Source organism: Phoenix dactylifera, chromosome 6 (assembly GCF_009389715.1).
Source record: "Phoenix dactylifera cultivar Barhee BC4 chromosome 6, palm_55x_up_171113_PBpolish2nd_filt_p, whole genome shotgun sequence".
Lineage (NCBI taxonomy): Eukaryota > Viridiplantae > Streptophyta > Magnoliopsida > Arecales > Arecaceae > Phoenix > Phoenix dactylifera.
In genome coordinates, this window is record NC_052397.1 from 14,250,682 (window position 1) to 14,270,239 (window position 19,558).

Consider the following 19,558-nt stretch of genomic DNA (forward strand, 5'->3'; position numbering starts at 1 on the left):
AAAATAATATAAAAAAATTGTGTGGATATATGGATGGCATGTCAAAAGGAGAGCTTCTAAAAAGATTTAGGAGAGATATGGGCTCTTAGATTCAGAGTGGCACCTCATTCTGCCCCATATGGTAGATGGAAGATGATGATCTTTTAGGGAGGATGAGCCAAGCCCATCACCACAATTGACCCTCTCAGAAAAGGCTCAACCTTGCAGGAGAAACTGATGTGGATCATTGGATCCAGGCTTGAGCCACATAAAGTAGGGTCCATCTGCTTTTCAGTTCAGTCAAAATGTTCCCAAGGGACCCCACATGTCATCCCATCATATGCAGACAAGACCAAAAGCCTGCCACTTGTGGATGATGATTGCTACTTGACATTGCCCTTTTGCATTTGTCTTGAAGCTCATTGGCCTCTGTTGTTCAATATTTAGCTACTATTCCATCATTTGAGAGGAAATGAGCTGCAGGGAATCCTCATTCCTCTACTCAAAGAGCCTATTTAGAAACTAACGCTGTGCATGTTTGAGCAATGGGATTGGTCAGAGTTTGAGAACCTCTTCTATCTGTCTTTGTGCTGTGAGGTGAATCTTGGTGTGCCCCAATCCAGGTCCCAAAATCACCAGAGATACCTTTCAGATGATGTGTTGGGCAAAAGAGGGTGAAATCAGCTTTGGGTCCAGGGTTCTGTGAGCCAGGAAGGCTGCTTCTTGCCCTTGGGGGTTGTGCTCTTTTTGGCCTTTTCTTGTCAGTGGATGGAACCTTGCATAAAATGAGATGGCATTAGGTTCTGCTCCTACTAAAGAAATTAATGTCATCAGATTCCCCATCCCAACCACCAATTCTCTCTCTTGCTTTCCGTTTCTCTATCCATAACTATTGAATCCTCAATCATGCCACGCAAGGCAACCTCACCAAGAGAAAAATGCAGCAAATGACTCACATTTGATGGATTGTAGCTTGGTTCCTGGGACTCAAGTAGACCAAGGAAGCTTAAATTGCTGCTACTTGTTTCAGATATATAGCAGCGTTTTTTGATATACCTCGCCAAAGATACTTGCCCAGATGGGGCTGACCAAACCTTTGAAATATGTCATTTAGATTTAATTAGCTCCCCCTTATTAACATATGCCATTGAATGTAGACCAAAAATGGGCTACTTTAGATGGTCATTGGACATAGATTTTGTTCTACGCAATTGAGGTAATGCAACAAGCAATAGATGTATGACATCTGACTACTCTTCTTCCTAGTTTTCACTGGAGATATAACAAGAAGAAAAAGGTATCATGCAACCATATGCCTTCCCTTCTCAGATTGGGCAGCATCAATCATGTTGCATGGCCCCTTTGGTACAGTGTTTGCGAGCCATCTTAGCACTAGATTTAAAGATGACAATTTGCACATAAAGGGTGATCGATTGTTCCATGTATTGCCTTCTCGGCATCCATCTTATCTGCTTGGTGATGAGAAATGTGTTTAAGGGAGCACAAGGAGTAGATTGGTGATCTGGACACTGGATCTAGCTCTAAGCTTCTTGTTGCCTAGATCTCATCACGATATATCCTTGAGCAAGATCGCAAATAAACTACTAATCAAACAGTCTAATTGACTTCTTCAAAACTAGCAATCCACTAAAGAAAATACTTCACACATGCCTTTTTGAAAACTACCATCATCGCCACGATCATTCAAACAGATTCTGTTGATATACTTTCATCAACTACAATATGTATGTTAAAGAACAAGCCAAGCGAGTTTGTCAATAGAGTGGATGGCAGGATGCGGAAAAAGTACTGATTCTTTAGCCATAGAGTATCAAGAGCAATCAATCAAGTCAATTATATATAGATATATGATGGATCCTATAGATTATCGTATGATACCTTGTAGATGATGCAGTTACTTATTTTACCGCATCGATATGAGTCAAATTTGTTATAATAGATGGCTAGTAGCACCTTGAGATGGTCCCCAAGACTGATTTCCTTTCCTAGCCGCAAATGAAAGACCAATGTGACTAACTATTTCTTTTACTAAGCTAGAAAAATTGATCACATGCTTGTCTTACACATAGAAATACAAGACGTACAGAAGTACCTTAGAGCTGTGAGTGGCAATTGGTCAGCTCAGATCGGATACAGGTCAAATCAGGATATAGATAAATTATCAATCCAAAACCGATCTATTTACGAAACAAGTATCCATCTCATCCAGCATTACTCATTTACTAAACAGGTTGAATCAGGTTAAATGGATCGAATAGATTAACTTCTTAACCTATTAAATAGCTCAAATAAGTTAAATATGTTAAGTTAACAAGACAGAATAAACAGATTTTAAACACGTTAACTTGATCAAAAAAGATTAAATGGATCATACATCTAAATTTAAAATTGATCCTTTTAATAAACTAGATACATTTACGTCAAACCCGGAGGCGGATCCTCTGCGATCAAGCTGACTATCGAGTTAGTTTACAGAATTTCAAGCTCCACTTTATTAAATTTTTATCAAATCACGTGAAAGGATGACTAACTTGCCATACCATTTACTACCCCAAAGAGAGAGAAAAAGCCAGAGTGACCGCTCCCATCTTCTCATTGTCTTCTTTAACCGGTCTTCACATGCGGACCGCCACCTTATTTCCATAACCGACGAAAAAATAAACAAAGGTCTCTCGTCAATCGCACGCCTTTCGGCGCAAGCAACGGCAGGATGATGGCGGTGTGGGATATATTGTTTTCATGTGACTGCTTCGAGAAAACATGAGCCATGTGATGCAACCTAACCGAAACCCAGGGGAATCTTCTCTTGGCTTGCATTTGGGCCACGTTTTTTATCCAATGCCAGCGGAAATTTCTTGTGAACATTATAAAAATTTCTTGACGTATTGTGTATCAATCCAGAGCATCGCCTAAACCAAAAAGAAGGTTCACAGAGAGGTATTTACTTACTGCATCATGATGCATCGACTCTTCACCACAGCTCTATTCACCATAATAGAATCCCAAAACGTTTCAAGTCTGAAATGTTTCCATGCCTCTAACAAACCATAACGGGGTTCTGGTATTATAACAAACCCCAAACGGATACCGTTACAGTTTGTTAGGAAAAACAGCTCTGCTCTAACACTCTTGTGAGAGGCTCTATATAAACTAGAGGAGATGATCAGATCTGTGTAATAAAGTTTCACCATTCATCTTCACATCTTCTTCCTTCTCCCTCCTTCCTTAGAACTTCAACAGCAATGCCATTGTGGATCAAAATCACTTCGTGAATCGCATCCTCGTCTTGCATGAGGCAGCAAGGAATGGTGGTATTCCAGGTTGGTACTATTTTGTGACTTACAGGTAGTTTGCTGTCACATACCTTGTGGAAGTTAGCTTAGGGGAATATTGAAGTATTGCACAAAGAATTAGATACAGAAACAACGAAGCAAACAAAGGGAAAGAAAAACGTAAAGATTTACGTAGCTTGATCTACGGCCTACGTCCACGGGTGGAGATAATCTAGAAAGGTTGGCTAATGGTAGAAAAAGTACAAAGAGGGGAGAAGAAGGTCCTAGTATAGAAGCTCTCAAATCTCATACGTGCTCAAAAATCCAAAAAATATAAGCGTAGTCCTTAGGTGGAGCCTATCTGTCTGCAGACACTTTAAAATCTGGGTCAAGGGCTTCCCCAAATTAGAGGTAGCAATCGGATCAGGTCGAACAAAATATGGATTGGATTGGATACACGGTAGATTAAAAATAAGTCAATTTGAATCCAATCTATTTATTAATAAATAAGTTAAAAATTTACATCCAAACTTAGCCAGCTTATGAAATAAATAATCTAATTTGATCTACAATAAATTGAAATAAGTTAAATTAAGGCACAACGTGCGTAGTACACATAATTCCCTGCCGTGAGTCTCATTCCCCGGGTAAGAGTCGAAGTGCAGAAACCCCCTTAACAAAACACTTAACACAAAGAAAGCAAAAAAAAAAAAAAAAAAAAAATTACTTCTCCTTCATTTCCACTGCTCATGATCATGAGTATAATTCCAACCCATGTGTTGATTTTAAGTTCTCTTGCTCGGCTGCTGTCAAAGCAATAAGAAAGGCAGTGCCTCAATGGAGATGCCGACCACCCCATGCTACTTTCGCATGTATTGCTTCTACTCGCACAATGCAAGCTTCAGCTCACTCTCAGTTCTGCTGTAGTTCCCATCATGAGATAGGAGCCTACCATTTTCCCCTTTTTTTTTTTTTATTGTTAGTACCCCCATGGGTACATGTATCTATATTGCATCAAGTTAGCCCCTACATCAACAAGTACCCAACCAGGCCCGAGGACATTACAAACTCTAATTCTTTTTAAAATAAATCCAAAGTTTAAACCCTTTCCATTCCCAAAAGTCTCAAATTCTTGTTCCCTCTTACATGCGTCTGGTATTTAGTATATAAAAAATGCAGGGAATGAGATCCATGCATATTCAACCTCTTTCAACTTTACCCAAACCACAGAATGCTCCTCCACATGAATGGATAATGTGGCCTCCTCCCCTTTTTATATTTACTTCTTTTCAAACTTACTGATCCCTGGTCATGAACCTGTGTAATATAATGGAGTTCAATTGAGTTCGGGCACACACCAACAATGCACAGGCGCAGAGAGAGAGAGAGAGAGAGAGAAAGCATTCTTGGATTACAAAATTACATCGAAAAATGTAGATACAAATTTAATTTTCGCATCGCTTTCACCTCTATAACACAACTGCTAACCTATGCCTTACCATATCGAGCCAATAGGAAAAAAAATGAAATGGAATAGGAATGGAGCAAACAATAAATTTACAAAAAGAATCGAATGAACTATTAGCGATCGGCATTGTACAAGAATACAGATTCGGGAGCTCCTTTTGGCCAGGGGTCGGGCGTTTGCCTCCAAAATAACTGTACTTACATGAACAATGGAACTGGCATCAGTAACACAGCTGAAAGACTCGTATCACTTAAGAGCTGAGAGTCACAAGGATCAGGAATAGAGTTGAGAATTACCAGGATCAGGTGTTCACTGCTGTGAGGTTTGCTGTACACGAATTCAATGGCATGCTTCCAGAAGCAGCTGGCCCAGTTTTCTATCCTCGAGTCCTGACTGCCAAATGTTATGGGGGCAGCATTGGTTCCCCAGGCAGGCAGAGATCAAAATTGAAATGCCAACATTAGCAGGTCAGAGAGGTCATCTAATATCCTTTTCTTGTTGATTTCTAGCTTTCTTCTTCTCCATTGTCTGCTGCAGATGTTGGCTCAGGCTTGTTGCCTTCAAGTCCTGAGCAGAACATCAAATCACCGAGTAAGGAAACATCACTTGTAAGGCAGACAGAAACCATAAGGACACACTAAGGAGAGCGAACAACAAATTAGGTGATCTAACATTTTTACTCGTCCCATTTGAAGCTTTAGACTTCACCATTTCAGCCTCTTTTTGGGCCTTCTTTTTCTCAAGCTCAGCCTGCTTGCAATTCTCTTGGTGTGCACGCCGAAACATTGTCACAAAACTTGCAAGAGTGGATATCACTGCATTTTGTTTTTGGCAAACAAAGATTAGATTATATATAGTGAATGCGTGAGAACAGAGAGAGAAACATTATAATCCGAATGTAGAGGAGATAAATCTTGCAGCACAACTGATGATGACACAAGCAAATTAGAGGAATGGTGAATGAGAATCAGGTAAAAAGACCATTGCTTAACTTGAAATACAATGAGTTGGCACATAGAATTTAATGAGCCATCAAAATCTTTTCATTTATATCATTATGCTCAAAACATGCAAGAAGGTGCTAATATTGAATATCATACTTTCGGCAAATTCTTCAAAAACCAAGCCATACAAGATGAGCTATGGAGACCCCTGATCTGGTAATAATAACAAAATGGCACAGTTTAGCATGCCAGGAAGAAACAAGAAAATAAAACCTTATCCCGTCAAATTGTGGTCGACTATGTGGATCCAGTTTCACCGTTGGTTTTTATCTATGATGACCAGACCTCTAAATTGGTAAATTAATTTCAGATTTTTTCTCATTACCTCCTTGACAGACTTTCTCTTCTCAAACCCTTTCTCATAGATGATATCTTCCATCTCACCACTTCATTCTCCTCTCTTGCCACTCCAAAACATACTATTTTTGACTCGAAGCATCCTAGTTTTCAGCATACTCGCCTTACCATCTTCAACTTTGCCTCATTCAGCTTATGCTTGCGGGTAGGGCTGAAAGTGGGTCCAATACTGGATCTGAGTTCATATTTAATTGAATCAAATTCAGACACAAAAGGTGGAGCCAGTCAAATTTGGATATGGATTCAGATACATAGAAAATTTGTTGGATACAGATAAAGATTCAGATGGGAAGAAAATTTGTCAAATACGAATACAGAATCCAGTACAGAGATAAAAATTGTTGGATAAAGATTTAAGTTTTGTTTTTGGATTCAGATCCGAACATCCAGATACTTGACATATTAGTAAAGAACATCTATGTGTTAAGATTTTCATAACCTGATTCATCTACACATGTATGTTTGATGAAATTGTAGTCAAATAATTAAGTTGGAACTTTTTCATTGGTCTTATCTTTTTACGGTTATATCATTTAATATCAGTTTACATTATCGAACTTTGCTCAAGAATCCAAGTTGTATCCAGAGTAGTATCAGCTTCATATCTGTACAGTTTGGACCAGATACTAATAAAGATTTAGTATCCATCCAATAAACATCTGCATTCTTATCCATTGAATAAATACAGATACTGATATGCACATACCAATATCAGATACATATCCAATCCATTTCCATCCATACTTATAAGTCCTTTGGTCAGTGTTCCAGCCTTGCAAAGTTGATCATAAATCCTTCGACAGGGAAATTCCTTCACATTTAAAATTCACCGCAGATATAACTATCAGATAACATTTCAGAAGCACGTGACATTTCTTTTATCCTGCTATACCTCTTCATATTTCATGGGTCATATTTCTTTCTTTTATTTCATGCAAGGTCCGCCGTACCGGTACCGGTCGGCGTACCGGTGGCCGGCCGGACCGGTACGGTACCGGTCCGGTCCGGTACGTATCGGCTGGTACCGGTCCCGTACCGGCTGGTACGCGGTGGTTTCAAAAACCACAGCGCGCGGCGCTGTGGTTCTAAAAAAAAAAAAAATCGTACCGGTGCGAACCGGCCGGTTCGCACCGGTACGAGGCCGGTACCGGCCGGTACGGGCTCCGAACCGGCCGGTACGGGCCAGAACCGGCCGGTACGCACCCGTACCGGCCGGTTCGGATAAAAAACCGGAAAATACCGGTTTTTTATCCGTTCCGGTACCGGTCCACGGCCGGACCGGTACGTACCGGCCCGTACCGGTCGGTACGGGCCGGTACGGCATTCCATGATTTCATGTATCCAGAGGATACTCTTAAGTTGGTTTTGTGAAACCAAAAAAATCTGGTGGGAACTCTTCACCCATTTTTCCCAAGAAACATTGAAGTGGGACGTAAATTGGGGAAAATGGTAAGTGGTAACCATGTTTAGACATGGAAGGATATGTCCTCACAAATCTCTGCTTATTACAGATATTATCTGCTGCCTGAGGAATCATAAACATAACAGCGGAAGCCTGTACACTAGATGTAGAAACCTGTAAGCAAGAAAGACGATACGTACACCATGCATTCATGCATGCATGCTACGTACATACATATGCACATGCAGATACATTTAACCTAGTGCTCAAGTTATTCTTTAATTAAACCACAAAGAAAGATGACATAGGCACGCGCACACAAAAAATATGTACGATAACAGTCCTGAACAAATTTTGGATGCACTAATCTTATATCAGCTTCTCATATGTTTTCTATAACTATTAATACTTGATCCTTATGGAGGATAACAGTCTTGATGCCATTCCAGGTAAAATACATGGCAGGTCCACATCAGGTTAATATCTAGTTGTAAGAGAATATGAATTCAAATCACCCCATATACATGGAATGTCATTGTTGCATTTAGCATTGGCAGGGCCATTGACAATGGATGGCAAAGATAGGCAGCTTTTCCAATTAACAAGAACATGATATCAGGAGGCAGACAAACTTCAAATGGTAGGGGTCTGGAGAATAAGTTCAACACCTCTGGCAACAAAACTACGTCCCAACATATGTTCCTTTTAACCTACCAAAAGAACAAGACGATGATGATGATGCACCCCATATACATGGGGTGCCATTGTTGCATTTAGCATCGGCAGGGCTATTGATAATGCATAACAAAGATAGGCAGCTTTTCCTATATGCAAGATCATGATATCAGGAGGCAGACAAATTTCAAATGGTAGGGGCCTGGAGAATAGGTTCAACACCTCTGGCAACAAAAGTACCTCGAACATATGTTCCTTCTAACCTACCAAAATAACAATGAAATTACTGCAACAAGTTGGCAAGGTGCCCCTATTTCTAATTGTATAATTGTTTTTCCTAGAGAATATTTGTAATTAAAACTGCAGAGTTCAAGCATCAATCAGCAAAAAATCAATTCTACTTTAATACAGAGACAGAATATGGCATTTTTCAAAAAAACTTAAGCAATAACAAGGAGTCATTTTATTTCTCTTCAATTGAAAATGAAGAAAACTTGGACACATCAAGTACTTTCAGACTTGCCTTGTTCAAAAGGACAACGTGCAGGATCTTCACCAAAATATAGGGCCAGTGCATCCGCATTTCTACCCTGCCAGTACTCAAAAGATGAGAAAAACATATTATATAAAAAATTGCAGGAATAATTAGATAGGTTGTTTCAGTGAACTGCAGAAAGCTGGTGGTGTACCACTGCAGTATAAAGTGCTGTTAATGATCGAACTTCAGCTCCAGCAACAGAAGTGAACTCCTTCAAGGTCTAAACAACATGCAGAACATTCAGATGTCAGAAGAAAAGTTAGAAAATAAATAGATTAAAAACAAGATAAGAAGCTGGAATGTAAAACCTAAATAACATTTGCAAAAGCTGTCCTAATTAAGAAAGGAAAGTATCTTTTCCTTCTGCTCCAGATTCCTCTTCTTCCTGATTTGCAATTTCGATGAGTCCAACTCACCAGTTGGATAAGTAAACTCTCAGGGAAAATATCCAGACTCATTAGGGCAAGTCCAACAAGTTCGATGGGTATCAACTCTATCATACATGCCAACTCATCTTTTTGGAAAGACAAAGTGGCAAATCATTACAGGAACATAGAATAATGAGATGTGCATGTGTTATAAAAATGAATATACACATACAAATACTTCTAACAATAAAAATCAGAAAACCCACTAGAGCTAAAGAAAATGGGTGTGGGTTTCTAAGGTTACAGAATCCCATGATAACCAGCAAACCATCTCTCTCTCACACACATTTTGAAAGAACCATCTGGAATTATATGCAGAAAATAATTATATGATTGATACAGAGCTAGAATGCAAGGCTATACCTTGCGGAAAACCTCTGATACTGGGCCATCATTTTCAGAAGCTTTCAGCTCCAGCTCGACCTTCTCTAAGCCTTTAATAATCGCTTGCATTTCTTCAGCTAATGATTTCAGTTGTATCTGTGTGAAAAAGAAAAAGCTCAAGAAACATTATTTCTCATACAGAAATTTTAACAGCAGTAATTGCTAGATGGATAAAAACCTTTGATGCAGCTTCCAAGCTTATAAGATCCTCATGAAAGTCCAGAAGATATGGTGACCTTGCAGCAAGGACCTGGTTTTCAGAACAACCTAAAACTTCAATGGGATGATATAAAGTTGAATAAAGATTACAAGTTGAAAAATTAAAAAAAAATGAGAATCTATAAAAGTACAATTAGCTTGACATAGAATTTGAATAATGAATTCTGATTTATCAATACTGAATTCTGATTTATCTTATTTCATCTAAGACTGTGTTTTTGCTTTCAAGTCCACTACTCAATACATCTAATATTAGAAAATCCCTAGTCAATTCTACAACCACACTAGCGCCAGGATATCACGCCATGAAGAAAACCATTACTTGCTCCCAAGAATAATCAGGGAAATGTTGTTTATGGATACTACCTTTGATATGTCCATTGTAATCTTTTCCTAAAAGAATTTATGCCTAGAGATATACATTAGCCTCGGTATCTATTTGATTATATCCAAAGAAAACCATTTGTTGAAACACTGAGGATACAAATATAACATTCTCCACACATCATCCTTAATAAGAAAGTATAGGCTCTCTTTCCAAGCAAACTAGGACTCTTGATAGGCAAGTAACTAATCCCGAAATATTTTCTTAAAAGAAAATCAGAATAGCACATAAGCCTATACATAAAGATACCTACACAAGCAAAAAACAAATCCTAATGATTTCATGACTTGTCCAACTCAACATATACCTAATATAAGACTCTTTCCACCAATTTCACTCAAAATAGGACTCTGAAACTAATTCTAAAATTTTCCTAAACAATTGAACTACACTTTTTTTTATTCGCCACCACATACCTTGCACAAATAATGCATCAAAGTCATTTTATTATTTGTAGCACGAGTATCTGTAAGTTTTAGAAGACTGTCCAGGCGGAAACCAATTGCTGAGCCTGTAAGAAACCACAAATGTTAATTTCAAATGAAAAAACAAAAAAAAAAGCCTAGCAAATTAGATAATAATTAATAAGAACATAGCGGAGAATTGTTAAATACTAATGACAAATATATGAGAGAACAAAGTGAAAGGCCGAGATCAAGGTCTGTTGTGCCAGTACCGGGGCCCGTACCGGTTGCCCGGCGGCATGGGTCAGTATGGCCCCGCGTCGTGCCGTGTTGCGCCACCCAGTACCGACATAGTAGATGTAGGGGAGAGGGAGAATGAGAGGAAAAGAGAGAGAGCGAGGGAGGAAGGGAGAGCGAGAGGGAGGAAGAGAGGCCGGAGAGCCTCCACACAGAGAAGGTGGAGGCCAGGGAGACGCGAAGGTGCGGCTCCGCCTCTCCGGTCCCCTATTTTGTTCGGCAAACCCATTATTGACTTCACTTAATTTTTTTTAAATAAAAAAAATTAAGTGAAGTTGGCAATGGATTTTCCGACTACAACTTAAAATCCGTAAAAATAAACAGGGGACCTTGTTTCAAAAGAAATAGGAGACCGAAAGCGGAGCCTTGCCTCTGAGTCTCCCCAGCACCTCCACGCGGAAGCTCCCCAGCCTCCATTGGCCAGCCCCGGCAGGCCTCTCTTCCTTCCTCTCCCTTTTCCTCCCTTCCCCGCTCTCTCTCTCTTCTCCTTTTCCTTCTCCTTCTCCCCCTCTGGCGACGACATCTCGGTTTCAATGCCAGAACTGTCTCGGTTCGCCGCCGGTACGGCTCGGGATGCCTCGAACCGGACAGTTCGTGACGGTTCTATAGACCTTGACTGAGATAATATATGAGCATGATGATAGATGCTTTTAGAACTAAGATCATCATGAAGGTAATGATAGAGTGAATGGCACATAAGGAGAAAGGGAAATAACTAGTATTGCGGTCAAACAGTTAACATAATGTTAAAAACATTAAAAAAAGGATGGTCCTCATGCACCCACTTTGATTATAACAATCGAGAATTGCTCATGAGCACTTTACCAAACCTTAAAACTAACTTTACAAAAAGCTTGCTCATGTTGTGTTAATGTTAAACACTTTTCCCCAACATCAAGAATTCTTCATTAATTAAACACATGAAGCAGGATATGCAGGATATGTAACACTTAGCGACTCAAATGCTTTCATTGATTTCTTTTTATTTTCTTTGTTATATCCCTGGTCTACTAGGATATTATTTATGTCCAAGAAAGCATGGTACTCTTTGAATGCATGTTTGCTACCGGGTTTAGTGTGTCATCTTATCATGAGATATGGGTCATCTCCATTGCAATACATCTGGATTTATGTCAAATGAGATAGCACATTTACTTGATACTTGCTCCTCAAGTTTACTAGTATTAAACCATGCATTGTTTTTTTTTTGGGTGCTTTCATGAATGCTTTGGAGGCATACCATGGGAGATAAACTGACCCATTCAAAACCCCAAACGTGTTTACTATGTCATAATGTTCTCTGCCACCCTACAGAAGGAAAAACCAATTAGCTAATCACAATTAGCTCTCTCTTTCTTAAAAAAGAAAATCACAGTCAGTCATTAAATAAGCCTTTGGAACTACTCCAAATCATAAGGCCCTGATTTGGTTTTCCCTATAAGTTCGAACATAGAGTTGGATGTTCGGTTGAAGTTTAAACTCACTACCCCATATCTCTCCACTGCAACTGAATAGTGTTCGGAATCATAGCTTACAAATTCAACTAATGCTGCTGCATGATCCTAGAAAGTGGCATTGGCCCTTCCTTTCCCCAATTTCACTAAATTTGTGTTTTGCTTGATATTTCAGATTTTTTTAATTTTTGGCACCTCTGGAGAGTTGCAGGCCAGATCCACTGAAACCATACACTCAAATGATATGCTGATACTATTTACTACAAGAACATCAAATATGTTTTCCAACTTTGTCCCATTATCATTTTTTCTTTTTGTTCCTTTTTTCGACCACAACCACAATCAAAACTGCCAAAACTGCTAAAACATTTAGACTCAAGATCAGCCCAAAACTAATAATGGATACTATATCATCATTACCAAAACTTTAACAAGTACATGTATGTTGCACTGAAGACTGTTAAGTTTACAGATGGAGGATGTCCAAATCAACTGATGGCTTTAACTACTAAAAAAAACAACTGACTATATTCTAATGAAGGTCCTGTGGCTTATATTCTCTGGATAAATAAACTATCAGGTCATAGGTAAAAACATGGACAAAGAACCTGATTGGTATATGATTTTTAAGAAACTTTTAAAACAATGTTGAATGACATTTAATGGGATCTTATATTCAGAAGAGGATCTGATCAAAATTATTCAGCAGAAGATAACTATTTTGACATTTTGTTGCCTTCATGTTATTATATGAAAGCAGGAGATAAGGAGGAGGTCTTAAAAAATAAATAAAGCATATATGTACCAGAGATACACTTCTGGGAGGTGAGAATTACATGATGGTGAGACCTAGGGGCTATTGCCTACAATAACATGAAAGACACAAATAATACTGTATTAATAAGAATGACTAGCAATCAAAAGGTCAAATATAATTTAACTTAAAGTGTCAATGTCGCTACTGCAGCCAGGAAATTAATAAAACATGAAAGCAAAATGTAATATTTTCTAATTGAAACAAATATGCTACTTTTACACCAACACTTGGAGCTGTCCTCTGCCTGCAGTCATTAAGGGGACCATCTACATTCCACTTTAAAATGCTAGTGAGGCATGATAGCTGCATTTCCATTTTGTGTGATACATTCAATGTAACTTAAGTCTTCTATTAAATAAAATTGGAAATTTGGAATAAATGATATGTATCCAATAAACAAAGGAAACTAGAAGAGTATTAGTAAATCTGATTATAATGCTATGGAAATTAGATTTGCAGTGCATTTACTCTTAACATTCATATATAATGCATTACATGCATTTACACAGTTACCTCTTGCAGTGCCCTGGTTTAATGTATTCCCGAGAAAGAGAATTTTCTTCATGATTTCCTTCAGTTTGAGAGAACCTCGAATCTGACAAGTCATATAATACATAAATGCCAGAAGGAAATATATTAGGAATCAAATGCAAAGAGATGTTACAGTGCTTGATGTGTACTTGTTCACATGCAGAATCTACAATGTTCAGGTTTTTTCTAAGATCTGAGACCTGAAAAGGGAAGAAGCTAAGTTATAAAATTAATTAAGTTGATATCTCCAAATAAATATGAAAAATCAAATACAGTATCACCTGTGAACCAAACTGAATCTTGAAAGAGAATACTCTTAGCTTAGATTCCACTCGTGGAACTTTCATCAACTCTAAAAAGAACTACACAAACAGTAACAGCAGGATGTACATGAGTTTAGTTTAATTCATAAAAACAAAGTCAGAGTAAAAAACAAAAGTTTTTCGTGACAAAAATCAATATCCTGATCTGTTAACATGGGGTTGCTGATTTAAGAAACTGTACAACCAGTATTACAGAAGAAATGAACTAAATTAAAACATTAGGTTTACAAGATGAATGGTTCATAAAATAAAACCATTTTGAGAGGAGTTTTATAACATGGCTTCTCAAATATTAAGGCATGCATATGTGAATATACTTAATACACAGAGATAGATACATAGATGCAATGTATATATACATGGAAACATACAAGCATTATATACATCGATATATAAAGATATACATATGTACACAGCACAGACACAGACACATATATCTCCACAAACATGTATATAAGTAGCCTTAATTTGCACAAAATATAGCTTTTTCTTGCAATGTTCACATACACAATGATGCATTTGCCTCGTGCAATGGGCACCTGATAATGAATTGAATATTCAAGCAGTTGAGTGGAAAAGGATTAACTTACCAAGCTACAGAGTTTTTTTGGAAATTTGGTTTGATTAAGGGGATGTTTGGATGTGCGAATTTATTATTTACTCATAATTTATGATTAGTGGTTGTTGCCTTCTCAAGAAGATGAGAAAAATAGATCTGATGGAGGTTACCAAGCGTTCACGTTCCCTTAATTTGGATATAAGAGATTCCATCTGTAAGTTTATTTTTAGTTATCCATAAAATCTTGGGATTTGAGAGCCAAAAAAACCTCCAATCAAGGAAAAAGCCACTCTTCATCCCTGTCAAGGTTCCATCTAGGTACCGGACCCTATACCACTACCATTCTAGTATAGTGCTAGTACACAGTAGCGTACGGTAAGGTTCAGCATACAAAGTGTCAACACAGTATGGTACCACGTACCAATTTAGTACTGGTATGGTACGGTACACCCAGTATGGTACGGTACTGACTGGTACAACAAATCTTGATCCCTACTATGTAATTTTCCCTCTTATCCATAAAAAAAATTGTTGCACGTATTACTTATGCAGCCATCCAAACTGCCCCTAAAGATACTGGTTATCCAAAGTTCCAAACACAGTTCAATTAATTTGTAATAGAAAACAAGACTGGATCTTTGCTTCTGCTTCTCTGACAATAGAAAGTTTGCAGATCTTTAGAGATTGATGATTATTTGCTTTGGCAATTATGTTTCAAATCTCTAATTGGCAAATTGAAGGTTTTAAGGAACAGATGCATCAGTGCTTATTATTGTGTGGAACCATCAGATGAAGCTTAAAAAATTAAGTGTTTGGCTTCAGTATATTAGAGAACTACATTGGATGAGACTTTACTAGAGAACTCTTCAGTAAACTGGTGCACGACATTCTTGAACAATGCAAGCATGGAATGCCGTACCGGCCCGTACCGGCCGGTACGTACCGGTCCGGTCCTAGACCGGTACCGGAACCACTAAAAAACCGGTATTTCCTGATTTTTTAGCCGTACCGGCCGGTACCGGGCTCGTACCGGTGCAAACCGGCCGGTTCGCATCGGTACGATTTTTTTTTTTTTTTAAGAACCACAGCGCCTCGCGCTGTGGTTTTTGAAACCACCGCGTACCGGCCGGTACGTACCGGACCGGACCGGTACCGTACCGGTCCGGCCGGCCACCAGTACGCCGACCGGTACCGGTACGGCGGACCTTGAATGCAAGTCAACAGGCCGATGACAAGTCATATTTTCACATGATGCAACAGGATACAGTTTCTGTTATACGCAACCAGCATCAGTTTATGCCTAAAGGCTACAAACTAAACTATGATGTAGTGAAAAATTATGAACCGAAGATAGAGGCCGACCATTTGATCAGGTCTCATATTTACTTATATGAGAATGTAATAGAACCACAAGTTGATATAACATGACAAAAGGAAGATTAATACTGGATCTTGATACAATATGAAAAGTCAATGTTGGACCTAAGTTTCATTATTTGGGATTACTATTTCAGCCCTTTAGACCTCTTCAAATTCAGTAAAACTTTAATTATTAGTCAACACAGAAAATTTAAAACATGATGGCGGTTGTAGAAATCTTCAGAAAATCAAGGTCACAGTGGGAAATGAATCTTCTTTTATTTTTTTTTCTATTTAAGATATTTAATTGACATTTATTTTATACCCCTCTCCCTCTTATTTACTCCAATTTCTTAAAAGATTCCCAGAAGGTAAGTCAAGCTTCAGGTGGGCAGGTTTCTTACTATATGAAGGTTTCTTACTTTGTGGCCCAGCTGCAACAAAGGTACTGTTGCTTGTTTTCCATCTGTTCGACTCTTTGTACTCTCTTTTTTCTTCTTTCAATCTCCATTTTCTTTCTTATTCTTCAGTTCCTTTTCTTTCTCAACTTTTCTGCTATAATATCTAAAGCAAAGACTTGACTCCATCTAAAACTAGGTAATGACACTATTCCTCCACAACTGAATTAGATTAACACAAATTCCTAAACTATATCAATCTAACAAAACAACTAAAGTTTAAAGCATGGTCTGCCGTACCGGCCCATACCGGTCCGGCCTGGGACCGATACCAGATCAGCGTGGAATCCAGTATCGGTAGTTTATCGTTGGAGAACCGATATGGGACCAGTACGGACCGGTATGGAGCTGGTACGGGACTGGTATGAAATCGGTATAGAATCGGTACGTACCGGTCCGGGCTGTCACCGATACACTGACCGATATCGGTACGGCGGACCTTGGTTTGAAGAATCAGTTTTGGCCTGTGCAAATGAATGTCAGTGGTTTAGGTTTCATTTCTGAGGTTTTGGTTGAAAATTGTAGAAAAGCCAAAAAAATGCCAACCAAAATTAATGGGAAAAAGATCACATAATAAAGAAAAAGAAGCTTTAGAGGATCAATTAAACATCATTAAAGAATGAGGAGTCTATCGCATTATCTAGGGCATCACAGTATTATTTCATTAGGTACCTAAATACTTCTGGGATTTGTGTTTGAGGATAGCCAAACTTATGTCAAAAGGTTATTTTAGTCAAAAATATCTTTGTAACTTGACATTTCATGCTCTCAAATCTTCTCAAAACCTGTAATGTTTTAACTTAGTACAGAGAAAATGTTTCCCTATATTTAAAGAAGAAAAGCCAAAAAATCAGCATAAATAGCTTGTATGTACACTTAAGTTCAGCAAATGAGCTATTTTCAACCAAAACTCCAAAACAGGCCCCAATTTTGGATGGCTTCTGGCCGAAACCAAACACTTTGATTCAGTTTCAGAATTTTGGGCAAAACTTTAACCATGCATGTACACTTGGTACCATCGCTTGTCTATCTATTTCCAGATATTTTATTACAAACTGGTGAATGGGCACATGCAAATGCATGTGTCAAATTTCAATTGAGAGACTCCACTATATGCAATCAACAATTTGTTTTTTTAAAAAAAAATTGCCTATCTCTTTTTATCTTTTTTGGTTTATGTTAACATATTTTCTATTATGTTAAAGTTAAACAAAGATTGAGACTCTGCAAATTAGAGTTCAATGATTAATGGTAAAAAATGCATTTTCAAACAAAATTTGACATACTATTTTTTTTCACTTTTTCTTGAAATTATATCAAGTAATTAGACTTATAAGTCCTACCTAAAGCAGCTTTGGAAATTTCGAAGATGACTTTTAAACTATAACCTGAGCATGAAATGATATGTTGGTAGTGTAAAATGCATCAAATATATCAGAGTCCAAATTGGGTTAGAGAAAAATTTTAGTCAATACAAAAATTTACTTTCAAACCTGTAGAATCCAGCTTTTGATGGGATTCACCAACTAAGAAAGGATAGGTGGTAAGCTAAAAGCTGCGATGATTTCTCAAAAAGGATTAAGTGGAATGATTTAGTGAAACTGCGAGTCCTTGAAATGTGATTCAAAGAGCTGGATTGGATTAGGAAATCATAAAATGGAATCTTGATGCAAGGCACGGCTTGTTAATAGGATTCAAGATTTCTTCTTTTAGATTCAAGGGCTGAGATTGTCTCTGGACAAAAAATATTGGTGCTTTTGTGTACAGTATAGATCTATCAGCAAATCCATTCTAATTAACTACAGAAAACCAAAGACTCTACAATCTACATCAAAATCTTCTTCAATAATCACCATTTTCTTTATTTTAGATGTTAGCATCAATATGGAGAAAACTTAGATCTCCGATAATCATGATATTATCTTTTCCCAGATTTTTTTTTCTCCAAATGTCCAGATCAGTTCAAATGCAGACCCTAGACAACAATTTCCTATACCCGGTTTTGCAGAGCCAATTTTTACCATCAGTCACTAACCTAAAAGTATTGCATCAGACCTGTGTAATGTCATGTCCAGATGTTGGTTGGCAAAATTCTGAGCATTTGTCTAAGAAAGAAACCTGTTATAGGTCACTTAAAATTAACTAAAAAAGCATATATAATCTATTCAAATGAATATTTGTGAACATAGGTTTGTTATCTAGGAGAAAGTCTCTCACATTTTATCTGCAACTACAAAATAAGAATTGCAGACAGAATTGTTAAAAAGAAATGGATTAGAAATTAATCAAACAAAATAATGCACAAAGATCAGCTTCCGTTGCAATGAGGTATATGGAAGAAGTCAAGGATGTTGCACAATTAATACCATGAGATTCTACAAATGAAGTGCCTTTGTATATTAGTTAGATTTTACAAAGAAAGCAGAGATAGATGAGTGTCCACATCATGCAGGATGCCTCAAGAGCATTTCTGGAGTGTCATGCGGACACTAAAGCATTAAGATAAGGAAGGCCGAACTGCTCCAAACTGCCTGGCTCAAGGCATACCCATATCAGTCAGTTATCGGGTCGGTTTGAGCGGTCGGCTCGGTAAAAGCCTTGAACTAGCCTGAATTATAAGAGGGAGGTAGAGAAGGCTTCCCATGCCACCTCTACCTCTTTCTTTCCTTTGTCTTTTTTCTGATTTTCAGGGAGAAGAGGAAGACAACTTTGAATATTCACTGTTTAGGATCAAAGATTTTTGCTTCTTAAGGTATAATCCTTCCCTACCCTCTCATCCTCCCCTTTTTTTTCCTTTTCATGTCAAAAATTGGCAAAAAATAGGGAAATGAGGAGATATCATGCTAAAATTTTGTGTTATAACACGTTTTCACAATATGCTATAAATCTAAAGGTGATTTACGCCATGCCAAAGAAATCATAAATTTTCATCCATTATATAATTTTTTAGATTAAAAATATAATTTTGGATTAAAAATAATAAGAAATTGAATAATGTTCAATTTTTTTATAAAATTAGTAGCTTTTTTTTCTTGGGGGGGGGGGGATGCATGCTACTTGCTTCTCAATTTGATAGCAATTTATTTAAATTTGGGAACAGTTATGGTTACACAAACATAAGCCCAAACTCAAATAAATTTGAAAAATAAGTGGTATGTCATATATACCTATGGACTAAAAAATATATGTAGCACCCCTAGTAGGATTCTATATTATTCTGAATT

At 37.8% G+C, this 19,558-nt stretch overlaps 1 protein-coding gene across 1 annotated transcript in view; it reads right to left on the reverse strand.

The window, feature by feature from the left end:
* Window positions 1–4,656: 4,656 nt before the first annotated feature.
* LOC103705323 (formin-like protein 20) overlaps window positions 4,657–19,558 on the reverse strand; it is a 29,471-nt gene continuing 14,569 nt past the window's right edge. The window contains exons 9-19 of the mRNA XM_039127510.1: window positions 13,917–13,997; window positions 13,785–13,835; window positions 13,618–13,699; window positions 10,549–10,643; window positions 9,707–9,778; window positions 9,508–9,624; window positions 8,868–8,936; window positions 8,702–8,768; window positions 5,413–5,555; window positions 5,037–5,307; window positions 4,657–4,931 (exon numbers count right to left, since the gene is read on the reverse strand). Coding sequence (XP_038983438.1) covers window positions 5,218–5,307; window positions 5,413–5,555; window positions 8,702–8,768; window positions 8,868–8,936; window positions 9,508–9,624; window positions 9,707–9,778; window positions 10,549–10,643; window positions 13,618–13,699; window positions 13,785–13,835; window positions 13,917–13,997 — 867 coding nt within the window. The 3' untranslated portion in view covers window positions 4,657–4,931; window positions 5,037–5,217. The remainder of the gene's footprint in view (window positions 4,932–5,036; window positions 5,308–5,412; window positions 5,556–8,701; window positions 8,769–8,867; window positions 8,937–9,507; window positions 9,625–9,706; window positions 9,779–10,548; window positions 10,644–13,617; window positions 13,700–13,784; window positions 13,836–13,916; window positions 13,998–19,558) is intronic.